The sequence below is a fragment of the Euphorbia lathyris genome, chromosome 6 (assembly GCF_963576675.1).
Source record: "Euphorbia lathyris chromosome 6, ddEupLath1.1, whole genome shotgun sequence".
NCBI lineage: Eukaryota > Viridiplantae > Streptophyta > Magnoliopsida > Malpighiales > Euphorbiaceae > Euphorbia > Euphorbia lathyris.
Genome location: NC_088915.1, coordinates 30234301 through 30252991, shown reverse-complemented (window position 1 = coordinate 30252991; position 18691 = coordinate 30234301). Strand labels below are relative to the sequence as shown.

General features: G+C 34.4%; 1 protein-coding gene across 1 annotated transcript; it reads left to right on the top strand.

Moving 5' to 3' along the window:
* Positions 1-9707: 9707 nt before the first annotated feature.
* Positions 9708-17281, top strand: LOC136232929 (uncharacterized). Its single transcript, XM_066022412.1, has 13 exons — positions 9708-9974; positions 10054-10149; positions 10378-10455; positions 14050-14130; positions 14221-14440; positions 14524-14582; positions 15324-15373; positions 15462-15549; positions 15829-16089; positions 16180-16272; positions 16444-16548; positions 16649-16765; positions 16860-17281. The coding sequence occupies exons 1-13, from the start codon at positions 9909-9911 to the stop codon at positions 16929-16931; spliced, it is 1386 nt and encodes a 461-aa protein (XP_065878484.1). The 5' UTR covers positions 9708-9908; the 3' UTR covers positions 16932-17281.
* Positions 17282-18691: the final 1410 nt, after the last annotated feature.

Below are 18691 nucleotides of genomic sequence, written 5' to 3'. Positions count from 1 at the left end.
AACGGGTCGGCTTGTTTAGATCACCAAACTTACCGCTACAGTAGACCGTCTTAGTGATACTTCTCTCGAATTAAATTGTAACACGTGTTATATGGGGTTTGTTTAATCCTGGAGAAATAGGAACGCCATTGTTTCCGATCAAAATCCTCGACAAATTCCCAATACCGAAACCTAACTTCATCACCGACGGCATCGATTTTTCCTTACCACTACACAGATTTTCTTATCATCCTTCATTTCTAAATCTTCAAATTTCAAGCTCCAATTTCAAGCTCCAATGGTTAAGACAAGACAGAGTACAGCTGGTTCACGAAGCAAGGGGAAGCAGACATTGCAACCTAAGAGGAAGAACAAGGCTGTAAAAAGGCATAGAACTTGCAATGCCGGAACATCTAGTACCAGAGATAGAGTGGCGAAGCTGGATAGTATGCCTGTGCTCAAAGGTATGCCCGTTGATATTGAATCCCTGAAAAAAATCGATTTTGATGTTTCTCCTTACATTGAGCATTTAAAATTGAGGAAATTGTTGACTCTTAAAGTCAACACATACGATGAATTGGTTAAGGAATTCTATAGAAACCTTCATAGGAATAACAGGGGAACAGAGATATCTTCTAGTGTAAAAAACGTTAAGATCAAAATAGACACTGCTTTGTTAAATGAACTTTTTGATATGCCTTCGGTTGAGGATGGGTTTTGCATTAAAAACCCAGCTGATAAAAAAATAGAATGGGAGGGGTATAATGATACCCATTTCATAAAGGAAGTCCTACACGAGTCTGGTTTACCCATTGCCACGATAAACATGACGGCTCATGCCCAATTTTTACGTCAAGTGGTGATAAAAACACTGCTACCTAAGTATGGTAGCAGGGAAAAATGCCCATTAGCCGAAAGGATTATTTTGTGGCATCTGTTAAAGGGGAAACAGATGAATTTTGCTCAACAGATTATCTATCACATACTGAACAGGTTCATAGCGGTTAAGAAGACCGTCAAAGGAAAATCCATCTACCTTATGGTAATCTTTTGACGGTAGTCTTTGAACATTACAATGTTCTTGTGACTGTGAGGGATAACCGGTCAGTCAATACAAATCTCATGGATGCTCTATACTTGTTAAGTATGGCAACTATGACGAGTAATAGAGGCTGGGTCCTTTCCAAATTTGTCAGAGCTGAAGATGAAATTGTGTTTGATAAAAAAAACATATTTAAGGAACGTGGGGAATGACGAGGATGTTGAGGTTGAGCTGGAAGGCGATGGGCCTGTGGATGATGACATAGAAAGTCTGGATGTTGGGATGGATTGTTTTGATTTTGAAGATGAAGATGTTGGGATGGGTGGTGTGGAGATGGAGGGTTCAGAGGATACGTTAGAGGCTGATGAGCCAAGACCCGAAGAGTCTGACGAAGAAGAGGAGGATGAGTATGGGATTGTATTCCGGACGGTGGAGCAGCCAGAAAAGGAGAAAACAATGGAGGAAAAAGTTGATGATGACAGCAATGTTCTGATGCTGTTAACTTATCCTGAAGCTGAACTACCGACACCCTCTTGTACAATGAAGAAGCTTCTGATTTTAGACTTGAATGGGGTACTTATATGCTCGCGAACCGGTCGCCATCGCCCACATATCACTCCATTCATGAAATTCTGTTTTGATAATTTTACGGTTGCAATTTGGTCATCAAAGATGAGGTATTTTTCACATTCTTATAAGGTTCATTGAATTCTAAACATTTGATCCTCTTTTTACATTCTTCTTAAGTTCATTGAATACTTTATAATTATAGTGTCTTTTTATGTGTTTTCCAGGAAAAACATTGACAAGATTCTTCCAAAAATTAGAATGTCATTGGCTGATGAAGTTCAAATGTTGTTTGTTTGGGTTAGACAATTGTTTCCAACTTTTAGGATTCTTTTCCGTTCCAACATCAACTATTGAAATATTCATGTTTCCTATATAATAGTTTACTACACTGTTTGATTTTCAGGGTCAAGAGCATTGTGTTGTAACAAATGTCACATTTGGCCCCCGTGATAAAAAATGTATAATGTTTAAAGATTTGAAGCATGTTTGGGATAGCTATCCATAATTCAATGCTTCAAATAATGTGTTGATAGATGATTCACCATACAAGTCACTACTGAATTCTGTAAGTGTACCATCTTTATTACAATTACCCTGTATTATGATGCATTATAATTTCATTTGTTGGATTCTGTAGCCAAACAATTTCATCTACCCCACAACATTTGATTCAAAGAACAGATTGGACAATTATCTAGGTAAAGCTTTCTGTCAATATCTATGTACTTTATTTACCAAAATGTTCATCTAACTAAAATAATGCAATTTGCAGAGCCAAATGGAGGTTTTGTAACCTATTTGGAAAGACTATCACGCGCACAACACGTTGCAGAATTCATCCAGAGGGAACGAATCGGTCAAGATCCCATTCGAGAGGATGATGGGCGAATGGCTAAACTGCAACAAGCTATAGATTATGCTATGGCATATGGAAGATGGCAAAAAATACTTTGTCAAATGTAAATATATATTTTGACAAACAGTAACTAGATATTTTTGGCATACTATGTGAAAACAATTGTTTCGGCGATCAATCTGTGTTACAAATTTATGTTTGTTTAATTATCATTTGGTTGTGTCAATTTCCACAGGCTGTGTTAAACACAAATTTATAACAGTTTGTATATATGAATTATTCTATAGAAGACATCTTCTTTTTAGTATTTAACACATAAGAAGACATCTTCGTTTGACAATATATTCTATACGCTAAAAGGTAACACCAAATTATAATACATCAATTTTGTTTTACATTGTTTACTTATCACAAATATTTACTCATATCCAAATGACACAGATGACTGGAATTTCGGCTATGCTTCATATTTGATTGATAATAAGACAACCTCTTATGTATATTCTCTAATATGATATCGAAACAACATTTTTTTACATTGCATTTTCAATCCATTTATTTATCAATGAGGATTGAAATAGAGTGGTAAACGATTAATCTAAAACTAAGATTAGTTCTGGTCGAATAGAGGCTGCCTGAGATTAATTCCGATCACTTTGAGACTGCCTGAGATTAATTCCGATCATTTTGACACTGCCTGAGATTGATTCCGGTCGAAAAAAGTTTGCCTAAGGTTGATTTAGCATCGTCAATGGCTGCCATGAGAGAGAAATCGTATTCCTTTGGTTGCACAATTCAACGTTATGCATTAATTTAGAAAGAGAAAGAGAAGATGATATTAATTGATGAGAGAGAATTCGGTTTTTAAAATGCACAAGGTTTTAAATTACAACCTACATGTCAGCAGGTAAAACCTTTTTAATATTAAATGCCAACTTAAATTATGGACCATTAGATCTTGATCCAATGGATATTAATTGCTCACCACACATGGAGATAATTTAGTGCTCACCATTAAAACCAACCCCATATATATATATATATATATATATTAAATTCTCAAAATGCATCACATAAAATTTATATTCTTAAAAATGATCTTTTTATGGATTAAACCATAATAAAATACTCAAAATAGTATCTTTAACTAAATATGCAATTTAAAATAGCTATCATTTCTCAAAATACCACACATAGTCAAAACGTAAATCACTGTATCAAAACACTTAATATAAAACTCATATCCAAAATAGTTATATATATTTTATTTGTTTAAAATCTCAACTATACATAATAAATAGGTTTGCGATTAACCATTTACTCAAATCAACCGTAAATCAATAACTACTTCATAAACCGTATTTCGATGAGTACTTCATAAATCGTATTCGATAAATACTTCATAAACTGTATCTCAATAAATATTTTATAAACTGTATCTCAATAAAATACTGCATAAACTGTATCTCAATAAAATACTTTATAGACCGTATCCATCTGAGAGATAATCCCCGTATGTATCAATCCCCACAATATAATAGAATCGAGATATCTCATAATTTGCCTAGCCCCGTGGTCTTACTCAACACTTCTTTGCCATACCCGATAGGTCTTTCAACTGTGTACACAGGCCGTATTTCTCACTAAATACGGACTTTAATAAAAACCACCTACCCGGATTACTCTTGATGGATACTGAAAATATTATAATTTCATAATATAATTTAAAATCAGAAATATATATATATATATATCTCAAAATATATAGGGTAAATAATTATAAGGTCCATGAGTTTTTACTTAATACACTAGTCAGTCCATTTGTTTTTAGAAATAATTATATAGTCCTTCAGTTTTTGTGTTCATCAACTCCTTAGTCCTTATGTTTGAGTCAATGGTCAAATTATACAAAATAAATTTCAAAATACCAAAATTACCCTTTACTTTATGTTTTAATAATAAAACATCTATTTTTCCTATTTTATGTTTTTTTCTTCTTTTTTCCTATATAATCTCTATAATATTGACTAATTAATTTATTGAATTTTATATAATTTGTCTAAAAATTTATTGACTAAAAAATAAATGAAAAGTATTTCAAAAATTATTAAAATATGAGCAAAACTATATAAATTTTGTAAAAAGTAATCTTTATTTATCTCTAATAAATTTTATAAATGAAGAAAAAAATATGATTTTTAATTTTTTTTATTAGTATTTAATATTAGTTTAAAGACATTATATAAATTGTGGTGTATACATACTTTATAAACTTTATTAAAACTATTTAGATTAAATTTTGGCATTAAAAAGATAAGCTTTTTTTATATAAATAACTAGGGGCCATTTAGACTTTCATCTACAAAAACAGATAGAATGACTAAAGAGTTGATTAAAATAAAACTTAAGGACCTTATAATAATATGATGGACCTACTAGTATGTTAAGAAAAAACGTAAGGACTTTATAATTATTTACCTAAATATATATAACTCATAAACAAACATCATAAAGTTTTATCAACACCTTTACTCAATCAATTCTTTAAAATATTCCATCATAATCATTATTGTACTAAAATCATCAATAAATAATTTAAAAATATACTTTATTTCAATAAATCATAAATTCATCAAAATTGCAACTTTAACAATCTTTAATTAAAACTAAAATTTACTTTGAGAAATAAATTTATAGAAAATCACTTAATATATAAATATAACATTGTTCATAAATCAATTATCAATAAAGTTTCTCAACACACTTTTCTTTAAATTTTAACTCTTCAAAATATCAAATCTTACACAAATATTAATCAAATATACTAAGTTCATCAAAACCAAACTTAAATCATATATACATAAACATATATTATAGATTGAAATTGACATGCAAATACATATATAATTACTTAAACTTAACTTTAAGCTCATGTTAACAACTAAACCATAAAAACTCCAATTAATCAAATACATGTCAAAAATCACCATAAAAATTTAATTTCTGGAAAATATAGAGTGACTTATACATATATATATATATACATAAAAACTTTAAAGGGTAGTTGATAGTTACTTACTTTAGCACTAATTGAGAGAAAAACATATTAAAACCTCAAATCCACCACCATAATCTGCCTAGGTCGAACCCCATGTAGGAATATCCAAATCAAAATCACACCGACCACAATGTGTATTAGAATGTCTAGAAGCTACTGTAAAAAGTTCAGCTCAATCGGACGGTTCAATCTCCGAAAATCAAATAATCATTGCCGTTGGGTATATTTGAGAGTTTGAATGGAGAGGGTGAGATGGAGATGATCACAACCTTTGTGAATTCTTCCAAAAAAAGAGTATTGGAGAATGGCACGAAATGCATGCCTTGATGTATGTAATTTGCGTTCCCAATAGTGGATAATATCCATTTTGGTCACTCTAAGATCTAGTCTCCTTTAAAACTTACCCTGAACTTTTAATTTTACACTTAAAACTTGAAATTAGTCTCCAAACTATATCTATAATATCCAATTAACTCTCCAATCAATAAATATAGTGTAACATAATATTAGGCTATAATAATTAAAATTAAGGACACGGATGTGACATGGCATCTTGTGTATCCTTGGCATCCGCAACTTCTGGGTCAATGATTATGACATCTTCAGCATTATTGGTGGAAAGCTCTGAAGTTTTGCCCTCCACATCCAGCGAAGCTTTTAGACATGTAGTCACTAAAATTTCTTCATATGACCTTAGAAGTATTCGCCAAGGTATCATAGTAAAGAGTTTCTTTGATGGAAGGGAAATTGACTTCAGGATCCTCAAAGCCCAGCCCCGGATAGTCTCTTTTGACAACGACGCATATCCGTTCGCCATAGTAGTATATGTGAAGACCACATGCCCTCTCTAGATTGATTTTATCTTGCTCATGCCCCTTCCCAGCCGCCTCTAGGGAAACATTTGTCAATACTAGCTCATCCTTAACCTTCTCATAATTGGCCTTTTCTTGTGCCAGCTTAGCCTGGATCTTTCCCTCCAAGGAATCCATTATAGCTCGGGTAGTGACATTGTTTGTTTTCTGATTTGCCAACTCTGATTCGAGCTCTTTAACATGAGCCTCATGGGCTACACCTTCAAACAGACCCATCTCAACAGATTGCATATGGTTAAAGAGTTGAAAAATGAAAAGCTAAAATTAAAGATTCACAAGATGCGCAGCCATGGCTTTTCTCTTGACCTGCTTTAGATGGCTGGATGGCGGATACTTCCTCCAGTTCACATGAATGTTTGGAATTTGACGGATCTCCTCATCCATATTATTGAGCACGATGTCAGATTCCAAGGTCAAAGACTGACCATATTTGGCACACCAGTATTCGCCAAGATTTGGCTTCTCCAGCTACAAAGACAAGAAAAATGTTAAGCATAAAAAAAGAAGTCTAAAAATGAAGTGGAATGATAAAAACACTTACCAGTTTATAACAAGTGGGTGCCAAAATAGACACATTTGAAGACTTGGAAACAAAGCCATCCACCGAAGAAGAGCCGCCCGTGCCGCGGGATGGAGGAGAGGCGTTTTCTCACCAATGGATAAAGCCTAAGTTTGAGCTTCTTGGCATAAGGTACGATCTCGGCCTCAGCCGCCGAACGCTTTCCCTCCTTCTTATCTGAAGCCGCTTTAGCCTTCTCTAGAGCCACCTGGGCTTTCCTTTGTTTCATACGTACGTTCTGCAATCAGAGAATCTGCATTAGCCGATTCCCTGCCAATGGATGAAAAAGTGTTAGATATACAGAAGGGGAAATAAACATACCTTCAATAAATTCTTTATAAGAACGGTAATAAAGAGCAGCCCCACGAATCTCCACTAGAGGGACAACTGCCTTATTGAACTCTAAAACTTGGTCATATGTCCAAAAATTTGCCTTGATGGACCTCATCAGTTTCACGACACTCTCTTCCTCAGGGTTCAGGGTGAAATTTCTATTCACCAGTTCCTTAGGGTTATAGTTCCAAGACCAGGAAAACCCTAAAGAAACACCCTTCGCCTCCTTAATGAAAAAATATGTGCTTCCCTAGTTACGGACGTTCGACATTTTACAGTTACAAGGGGAATAACCCTTCACCCGTTGGAAGGTGAGGTGATCTTTCACCTCACGCTTGGTTAGCGTATGCAGAGAATGGAAGACCCGCAGAATCAAACCTATTCCTAGATTCGCCGCAAGGTACGAATCACATACGATATCCAACCACCTATTAGGATAAAGCTGGTAGATTGGAATTCCAAAAAAATCTAAAATATTGCCTACCACCTTGGAGACTGGGTGTTCAAAACCCCTTTCTACATGGCTCTGATACACCATGAAGCACCTCTTTGGGGGCTGAGCAGGACGGTGATAAGGCCCTAAGACTATGCACTATGCTGCTTGCAGCCAATGGTACAGACTCTTCAAAGTAACTATCACCCCAAAGTCAATTTTCGACTCGGCAATTTCCATTTTAGGAGCCTTGGCTCCCTTCTTCTTCTTTTTGGGGGCCGAAGAACTGGCTTCTTCCCTCTTCCTATAAAGGGGATTAGGTGCCTCCACCGTAACAACCAGAGTTGTGGCTGGAGGAGGCGCATGGATGTTCTGAGGTACCCTTTGGGCCTCCTCAAGACTCAAAGCCCTCTTAGATGACTCAATAGAAGAATCTATACTCATATTCAAAACGAATGAAGTACGAGAAGTTGTCAATAGGAAAGGGGCGCTTACATGGAAAGAGAAAATCGAAGATGAAGGTTTGAGATCAAAGAGAAGGAATTCTGGGAGCAAGAAGCAAAGAAGAAGACGAAGTAAGAATTCTAAAAAAGCAAAAGTCCACCCTTATAAAAGAAAGTGTGTTGGTGCCTAGGGAACTGGGTATAGACATGCCACATATCTTCCTCTGAATGACAAAGAAAAACATGCCCAAACAGCGCAACCAATGCACAAGCACGCCATGAAGGCGAAAAGCCCTAAAGGACTTAAATGGTATTGGGGGGGTTCTGATAACATCCGCATGTTATCTCAGGGGCAAAATAGTAAAACCCACAGATAAAAGGACCTATTTGTACAAAGCACGACCACATGGCAAAAATCACAAATACGAAGATAAAACATACACCAGATAAGCCTAGATACGCCACATGGACCAGATACGCCAAGAGAAGACCAGACTCGCCAAAAGGGGATAGATACGCTATTTATGGCTGATACGCCATCATTACCACTGAGCCGTTTTATAGGAACCTCCATAATCAGTACTATTAAATGGTTCATTAATGACACTAACGGGCAAACCTGAAGAATATGCAATAAATGCATTAAAGAACACTAAATCCTAGACTCTTCGTATATTACAAAGATGGTTAGAGAATCTAGTATAAATACATCAATCTGAATGGGTATTAGGTTTGCATTCATATTTTTTACTATAGTGCTTTTGAGATTATTTTTGGAAGTTAATTTCAATGTCATCAATGTATATATAATGATAAATTATATATTATATATAAATAATTATAATTATAATTAAAAATGATAAATGATAAATTAAATAAATTATATATAAATAATTATAATGATAATAAATAATGATAAATTATATATAAATAATATTAAATTATAAATTATATATAAATTATAAAAATAATAATAAATTATATATAAATAATTATAATTATAATAAATAATGATAAATTATTGAATTTAAATTATTGATGCTGAAATTAAGTAAAAAAGAACAAAGTCTAATCCTAATAAGTTCATAAATCATTAGAAAAACTACTAAACCTAAACCCTAAATCCTAAACTAGTAAATTCCGAATCACATCAAAAGTCTAAACTAAACCATAAATATGTATGAAAATTAAAACTTCCCTTTTTTCAATCGTTGCCTTAAATCGTAGCAAAAATGGTACTAAAATGCAGAAATCGCACAAAAAATCACAGTAAAAGTGGTACTAAAATCGCTTCGAAGTTATCTTCATCCAAATTATGTTTGCACAAAATATATTAAGTGATAATATATATATATATATATAGTGAGAGTATTCGGAAAAATCAATTTTGAAAATGTTTAGTAGGAAGTATTGTAATAGGTATAAATATGTAAAAAAACTCTAATTTTAGGTCAGTTTTATAAATTTACCAAGTACATGATCGAAATTTCACAAATTTGAATAGATAAAAAGTAAATAATAATAAAAAACCGGAGGCAGAAACTAAGTGGAGGTAGTCAAGTGCAATAGCATTTCTTCAGTGTTCGCAAATCAACTGTAACAATAAAGACAATCTGCCCCTTCCCTTTCTTCTTCCCATTTTCATTACCATTACCATTACCATTACCATTACCAGGCCAATATTCATAAAATTTCACCTTAACAAAGTGGAAAAGAACCGACCCAGTTATATTGTTGCTCTCTCTAAGAATCAAATTAATATAATGGATTTCCAAGTTGTAATCCTTGCTGGTGGCACTTCGAAGAAATTGGTTCCTCTGGTTTCTAAGGTCTTATTTCATTTATTTTCTCTCCATTGGTTTTCCTAGGAGAATTAGTAACTAATTTTTTGTTTCTTTTTCAATGCAGGAGGTTCCAAAAGCTCTGCTTCCGGTGGCAAACCGACCGCTTCTTTCTTACGTTTTGGAGCAATTGGAACTCTCCAATCTCAAGGATCTTATTGTGGTATCATCCTTTTTTTTGTCGGTTGTGTTTTGTGTTACTTCTGCGGAATTAGTAGTGGAATAGAATGAAAGGAAAAAGTAAATCAAAAGTTTCGTATCAAGGGATATTCACAAATAAAATAATTAATTTTAGGTTCGATTCTTAAAGATATGAAAGTAAATTCTGTTTCGTAGGGTTTTAGGGTTTCTACCTTTATAATTTCGTTTTTCTGTATATGTTGTGGCATAGGTTGTTGAAGGGCAGGATGCTGCTCTTAGCGTTGGTGCTTGGATATCGGGTGCTTATGTTGATCGTCTTCATGTTGAGGTACTTACATTAATTTCTTTTTTATATAGTTCAGTGAATCATTTGATTTTATCCATGAACTTTTTAAGAGTGTGATTTCTTCTCGTTTGGAAATGTGAGAAAGGTTGTGTTATTGCTTAGCTGATAACAAATTAGTTGTAACATGCAAAGGGGGAAATTGGTAATCATATCAAGTGATTATTAGGTTGAGATATTTTAAGACATGGAACTTTGCAACCTGTTAATTGAGGAACCTGACAGTGTACTATAAGACTGTTGCTTCTGGGCACTAGATTAATGAGAAGAGACATCATATGCAATTATTGTGGAAGGATGAATTAGTCTATGGCAGAACGAAAGATTGGATAACCTCTGCCATGGTATTATTACCTTATGCGTTTGAATGACTCACATTTATTACATATACAACTCATGTTATATGAACTATACATATAAAACTCATGTCATATGAACTATGTACTGCTGTCTAGTTATGGATACTGTTGGATTGTTGAACTCAACAGTGTTCAGAGGATTTTTCCTCCTTGTGCTGGAAACCATGCCCTTATTCATGGAAAAATGCTGCAACATCGTTCTGTAAAGAGAAAATAGGAATATTAGGAAGCTGCAGATTTAATGGTTATATTTTCTTCGTATAAAGCTTTAATTTAGAGGGCGAGCCTTGGCGCAACGGTAAAACGTTGTTGTCGTGTGACCAGAGGTCACGGGTTCGAGTCTTAGGGGCAGCCTCTTGTCAATTAAATTGGCAAGGGAAGGCTTGCCCCCAATACACCCTTGTGGTGGGACCCCTCCCCGGACCCTCGCTCAGCGGGGACGCGTAATGCGACCGGGCCGCCCTATAAAGCTTTAATTTAGCATATTTTTAGATACTTCTTGGTTTCTGTCTTCGTGATGGAAAACATTTGAGACTTGGAAAAAGAAACTGAAAGTTTGGCTATGAGAAGCTGAAATGTGTTACCTTTTCTGCTTGCATACAGATGCCTGTGGCTGTACCCTTTTTTTAATTATTTAACTTCCATTATTGTTGTTTTGTGTGGTTTAAGTATTAGAACTTTTCCTTTTCCTTGTTCTATAGGTTCCTACTCAACATCAGAAAATCTCTTTTTGAAGATTAACAAACATGCTTCAAGTTAAAACTTATGGAATTTAAAGCTCACAGTGGGGAGAAAAAAGAAAAGAAAAAGACAATGATTCATTGCCCATTCCTTTTCGGCCCCTCTTTCTCTGCGCAATTATTATTATTTTGAATCTGGTTAACCAAAGATTCCATGCTCAACATTATTGTCTTTAGCTTGATGTATAACCCCTAATTTGGCGGTGGTAAGTCTTGGTGGAGAAAAAGGACAATCAAAGGGTTTTGGGGATGAGTTTTAGCATGTGGAATAATTGGGGGTGGGAAGGGTAGATGTCAGTACAGGATATGGTAAATAAAATATTAGTTGCCTTAATAGTCATCCATGTCTTATTGAAGATGTCAAAATTCCTGGAATTGGAAGAATTGAAATGCAATACATCAACATGAAGAGGAAGAAGGTGATTAAACTGACGTTTGCAATAACACTCTCTTCAGTGATTCAAGCTGTAAAGTAATAATTGGTAAACACTCTCAAAAGACAAAAAAGGAATGAGTTTGTGAGAAATAAAACCTTTTGATGGCTTAGGAAGTCTTTGAGTTCAACTAATTCCTATTATTTGCATGAAATTTGTTGACTTTGATTAGCTGAGTATCCATCTTAGAAATCACAAAATCTTGACCTCCAATTGATGGCATGGTAATCAAATGAATGACTTGAGAAATGTCAAATTTCTCACAATCCTAGAACCTTGACTTGAGCTGCTTGTATTTTGTGTTTATGATTGCATAGCTAACAATTTGTTTATGACTGAATTTTTGAATAAAGTGACCAGTAAATCACTTCTTTAACTGGGGGTCATATAGTGAGTATTTTACTCTGAAGATTTGCATTAGATGCAGCCATGAATTGCATGGTGCTTTATTGGCGCTGTAAACTGTCCCGGTCAATGCAGGGAAAACTGAGAGTGAAATAGTGGTTCTCATGTAATATATGTAAAATTGTAAACCGAACTAAATTGAAATATACTGTTTTGCTTGGTTTTTAGATGGATTGAGGCAGAAAGGTTTAGAAGTAGGATTATATAATTAAGTAAAAAGAAGAATATTTGTTGAGAACACCGGCAATACTGATTAAAAAGAAATATAAATATGTGTAATTAAAACATTGAAGTATAGATATGAGATTTTGTGCTTATTGTTGTATCAAGTCTGATGGACGTAAGCTATACTGATAAAATTAAACTACATGTTAACTTATGTTCTTTTAAATGCCAATATATATGTTTGTGTGCGTGTGTTCTATTTTTTTTTTAACTTATATTGTACTTTTTTATGATGATGAATAAACATTGCATTACATAAATGATACAATCGTGCATACAAAAAAAGGAGTAATAAAATGTACTGTTTGGTTTGGTCATCAAACCAAATCAAACTCTTTTGATCTGGTTTGATAATTTTTAACCTGACATGAACTATTAAGACTCTTACCATATCAAATTATCTATTTTAGTTGGGTCCTTTTTGGTTCAACAGTTTCCATGGAATACCTAGTTCTTCTTGAGTGTACTTTTCATGGTCTATTCTTATTGATATGATGATAACTGTTCCTTTGTCTCTGGTCGTAATGGTGTGTGTTACACATTTTCAAATATCATGAAAGATGAAGGTCTGTTTGGATTGCCAGGTTGCTATATGTATATAGCGCTAGGAGTTACAGGTTAGATGTTAGAAATGGCTTGACTTAGTGGCTACAAGTCTAACTGCTAATAGCAACAAATGTCAGCTTATTATTTGATTACAGTTCTGATCAGCCAACTGCTGGATTTCAAATAACTCTCCAAGTTCTATAAGTTGGTATTTGGAAGAACAAATATTAACTGTTGACTTTTGACACTTGCCTAAACACTGTTTTGATAGGAGCTCTTATATCATGAGTTTTTCAATAAAGATTCTAAATTGCAATCTGACTTTGCAAGTCTTAATCTATAACCCTATTAGTAACTGTTGGTGCCAGGGTTATGTAGTTCTTTGGAAAGTGTTTCTTCTGGGTCCTGGTTGTTCATTGTATTTGGTCAACTATCTACCCAATGTCAAGTTTGACAAATTTATATCTATTTTCTGACCCAAGCTATGCCATACTATAAACGTTTTTCATTTTCATCTAAGCACACATGGATATTTTGTTAGTGATAGAAAGATTCAGCCAATTTGCTTTTATTTATTTATTTATTTGAATGATGAGCTGGGCCGTCTTATTACTATTGATCAGCAACAGTGTTTCTTGTAAAGCCTATAACTGTTATTATCAAGAACACGCTTCATTTTTTTTTTGTGCAACTTGAAGTATAGAAACTGTTCTTTTTTGTCTTCTGCTGATTTAATGCATTTTGTTAGCAGGATAAGGCAGTATGCAATGATAATTTTGAATCATGCAGCTTCATTATACTGCTCTTATATTAATTAGTATTCTATTGAAAGAAACTAGAAACTAGAAATGCTAAATAACAACACTTCAGGTTGCTGCTGTTCCGGAGGATGTTGGAACTGCAGGTGCTATTCAGGCCATTGCTCACCACTTGACTGCAAAGGATATTCTGGTTAGCATTTAATTCTTTTTGGTGTTCGTGTATCTGGTATCAACAATTGTTTGATAGCTGACGTTTGCGGTTTATATTTCTTTTCTTCAGGTTGTGAGTGGTGATCTTGTTTCTGATGTTCCTCCTGGTGCTGTTGCCGCTGCACACAGACGACATGATGCTGTTGTAACTACAATGCTTTGCTCTGTTCCTGTTGGTGGATCTGCTGATTTAGGGTCCACTGCTGGAAAAGAAAAAGTAAAGAAACCAAGACGATACAATATCATTGGGCTGGACCCCACAAAACAGTTTCTATTACATATAGCAACAGGTAGGATATTTAGAGTGTATAATGTTTGCAGTTTTAGATATATTTGTTTATTGTTTATTTCCTTAACTTGATTTTTCTTGCAGGGGCTGAAGTTGAGAAAGATATTCGAATTCACAAGAGTATCCTTCGTGCAGTTGGACAGGTAATAGAAGGTCATCTGTCTCATTATGTCCAACAAACCTTTTCCACTATTTGGCAACTAATGGGAATATAGTTGATTCATGTAATGTTAATTGCATTGCCATTGTTTCTCTTCTCCAAGTGGCCTTTGCTTTCCATTGCCATGTATGGTTTATGACTCCTCACCCTAGCATTGCTATAGATCCTGATCGTTTTTTAATTTTATGCACTAAGCTCCTAATCTTTCAATTTGACACACTTAGCTCTCCATCACTTATAAGCACACACATTGAGCTCCTAATTAACACGACCAAAAAGAAACTCAAATAAAAGAGTGTGACTCATTTCATTTGCATTTGATATTGCATTGTTGACAGATCATCCTACCATTAGAAGAGAGATCCATTGTCTCTCCCTTCAAATATATAAAAATTTGCTTTCTTACTGTAAAATATGACATGTCAAATGCAAATGAAATGGGTTATGCACTTTTAATCAAGTTTAATATTCACATCTAAGGCTCAACATGTACAATGATTATAATTGATTAGGGCCTCAATGTGTCAAATCGAATATCTGGGGCTTTATGTGTAAAATTAAAAGATCCGGGTCTAAGATACTTCTTTCCTTTCCCTTTTTCAGCAGTTATCTTTTTCCAAAGGTAGTGCGCTAATATATGCAGAAATTTCAATGCCAAACTAGATGCGATTAGATTAAGAAATTTCGCTTGGTTATCTGATATTTGCTTTTACCTTGTAAATAGATGGAAATACGTTCTGATCTTATGGATGCTCATATGTATGCATTCAAGAGGTTTGTGTTTTTAACATTTCTTGGGTTTCAGAAAGTTCGTTTCCTGAGGCGTCTGTTAAGATCATGCCTCCGTGTTTATGTTCTTCAGGTCTGTTCTACAAGAAGTTTTAGATGAGAAGGATAGATTCCAAAGCTTAAAACAGGATTTACTGCCTTACCTTGTCCGCAGCCAGCTTGTTAGTCTAGCTTCTGTTTTACTCTTTTCTTTTTCTTCTTTTGGGTAATTATATCATTTATATAAAACGTTGTTGCCGTGTGACCAGAGGTCACGGGTTCGAGTCTTAGGAGCGGCCTCTTGCCAATTAAATTGGCAAGGGAAGGCTTGCCCCCAATACACCCTTGTGGTGGGACCCCTCCCCGGACCCTCGCTCAGCGGGGACGCGTAATGCGACCGGGCCGCCCTTTTTTTTTTTTATATAAAACTGAAAGTTATTAAATTATTTACTGGGTATCAGATGTCTGAGGTTTTGTTGAATGGTACACCTCAATCAGAAGAAAACGGAAATGACAAGATCAGTTCGCCGAACAACCAAGAAGTGGTATCTGAAATACTGGCCAATGCATCTACACCAAGCTTCCATAAACTTTGTGCAGCTGGTCATAATGATTCTGCTTCTGTTCGAAAAAATCATAAATGTTGTGCTTATATTGCAAGCAGCAGCAAATATTGTGCACGCCTAGATTCAATTCAAGCATTCTGTGATATAAATCGAGATGTAAGTTTAAATGGCTGAGGCTCTTCTTGGTTTCTTATATTAAAAAGATTGAGCATTTATTTATTTATTTAATTTTTTTTTCTGAATCAGGTCATAGGTGAAGCAAATCATCTGTCTGGCTATTCATTCTCGGCTCATAACAATATTATCCATCCTTCAGCACAGTATGGATCAAAAACAACTGTAAGTCTACCATCTCATATAATATTCTTCACTCATGCAGAAGATATTGGAGAAGATTGTGTTACAGTGACCTGGGAATAGAATTCACTGCAACAAGTTTGTCTGTTGTTGAAAAAAAAGTGTGTAAATTGGAACAAAAGAAATATAGCTCAAGCAGTTTGATTGTTGTAGGTGGGACCTCATTGTATGCTGGGAGAAGGTTCACAAATGGGTGACAAGTGTAGTGTGAAACGATCTGTTATAGGTCGTCACTGCCGGATAGGTTCCAATGTGAAGGTATGACTTTTATTTTTTACTGGCCTATCTTTGGTGAGCCCAGAAAGGCAAGGCAATTCGACATGTTTCAGCGTTGTTATTTATATGCCTATTGTATCAGGTTGTTAATTCAGTTATCATGAACCATGTTACGGTTGGAGATGGGTGTTCAATCCAAGGTTCTGTGATTTGCAGCAATGTACAGCTCCAAGAACGAGTTGTATTGAAAGATTGTCAGGTAATCTCTCTCTGTATTGTCTACCCCTAAAAGCTGCAGACGGGCAGAAGTTCATTTGATTGATTATTGATCATTGTCTTATGGTTCGTTTCAGGTTGGAGCAGGTTATGTGGTAAGTGCTGGTAGTGAGTCAAAGGGAGAGTCCTTAGCCAGAAAAGAGAAATGAGCTAGCTAACTATCTACTAGCCGGTGTCATAGTGTCCTTAGACAATTTATTTTCTTTTCTCTTGGATACATCTCAATTTTGTACTCACTAAGATTTGTCAAGGGTGAGTGAGGAAGTATAGAGGTAGTGCCACCAATGTATCATTGAGCTCTCATCTTGTTGTTTGCTTGTTTTTTCATTTTTTTTATTGGTTTGGTTTAGTAGGGAAGTTGCTTTTTTTGCTGCACCTCTTGTCATGTATTTTTGGAAAGTAAAGAGCTAAAGATTAGGTTCAGTTTTGTCATATCATGTAAAAGAAGTTTAAAGTACCAACTGTTCAATAGAAAGAAAGTCCATTAATTCTTACCTAATCAACTGTGATGTGTAATTGCTCCTCCCTTTGAGTACAATTATTCCTTTTCTTTTATCAAATAGATTAGTAATTTCTTTGGTGATAAACTGTAGCAAGACACTCTCAAAGCAAATCAAAGAAAGTTGCGAACTTAGGAATTAAGGTTGCTTTACTGTTTGTTTTGTTGTAATTTGTATATATCATCGTATTTATTGATGAAATTGAACAGATATTTGGTGAAATCGTATGTTTACGTCTCAATTATATCAAAGATCTTAGCATCAAAATCAAGAAGAGTCTATGCAATAAAAACTGCAGATTTTTAATGTTAAAAACTTTTTTAAACGAAATTTAAAAAAATTCAGAAATATAAAGAATGAACAAATAAAGAGTACACAAACAGGACAGTTCCTTGATTTAGTTTTTTATGTAATGAATTTCTTGAAAGTTGGATTCTAATACATATCAGTTTTTAAGATTGCCAACTCGGCAAAGTGGTGTGTGGAAGTTATAAGACATACAAGTTGTGTGATAGGTTTAACCAAAAATTTAGGATGTCAAAACATTAGAAATTGACAAATTGAAAGGTAAAATTGTGCATTAAGCCTATCAATATAATCTACTATGGATGTTAATCATTAATATTAACGGGTCAAAAAAGAAATGCATCGTCGCAGCGAGACTTTTTTTTTTTTTTTTGAAATAATGTAGCGAGATTTCATGATGCTGAAAATGTGATTATGAAAAATATGATAGTTGAAAAGTCTAGAGTCGCCACATCCGGATCTAATAAACCGGAAAAATCGATATAGTAGATGCGTGCCAAACTATTTCACCCATTAGAGATAGATTCGTACTCAATTAACTTATCTAATATTAAAACACTTTAAATTTTGGATGATATTTATTGCATTGTTGATTAATTAAGGGTTAATTACAAATAACTACCTTGCGGTTTCGCCGATTTGCGATGTGGTACCTGTGATTTTTTTTTTTTTTTTGCAAACAGGTCCTCGTGGTTGACATCGTTACCAAAATCGCGGCAACGGTAGAATTTCCGTCAAGGGTGATGACGTGGCCGAGGGTACTTTTGTCATTAAAAAAATCGAAAATATAAAAAGACACTGATTGATTTAAAACCCAGACCTTTGATATTCTAACTCCTCTTCATCTTCTCCACAAAACCAGTAAACATTACTAACTTAAGCCCTAGTACAGACATGAATCACAACTCGTTTTTCAATTAAAATACTATGAACGAGTAATAAAGCATCAAGTCGAAGGATTTACACCGTAATTTCGTGTTAAAGGGCATGGTTCTTACTTCGTATATGCATCGCAAGTAGGGAAGTTAAGCGGGCTTACTTGGGTTGACGTGTCAGACAAGGTATGAAAATTCTTCCATCTACAACTTATCGTTCTTGCTTTT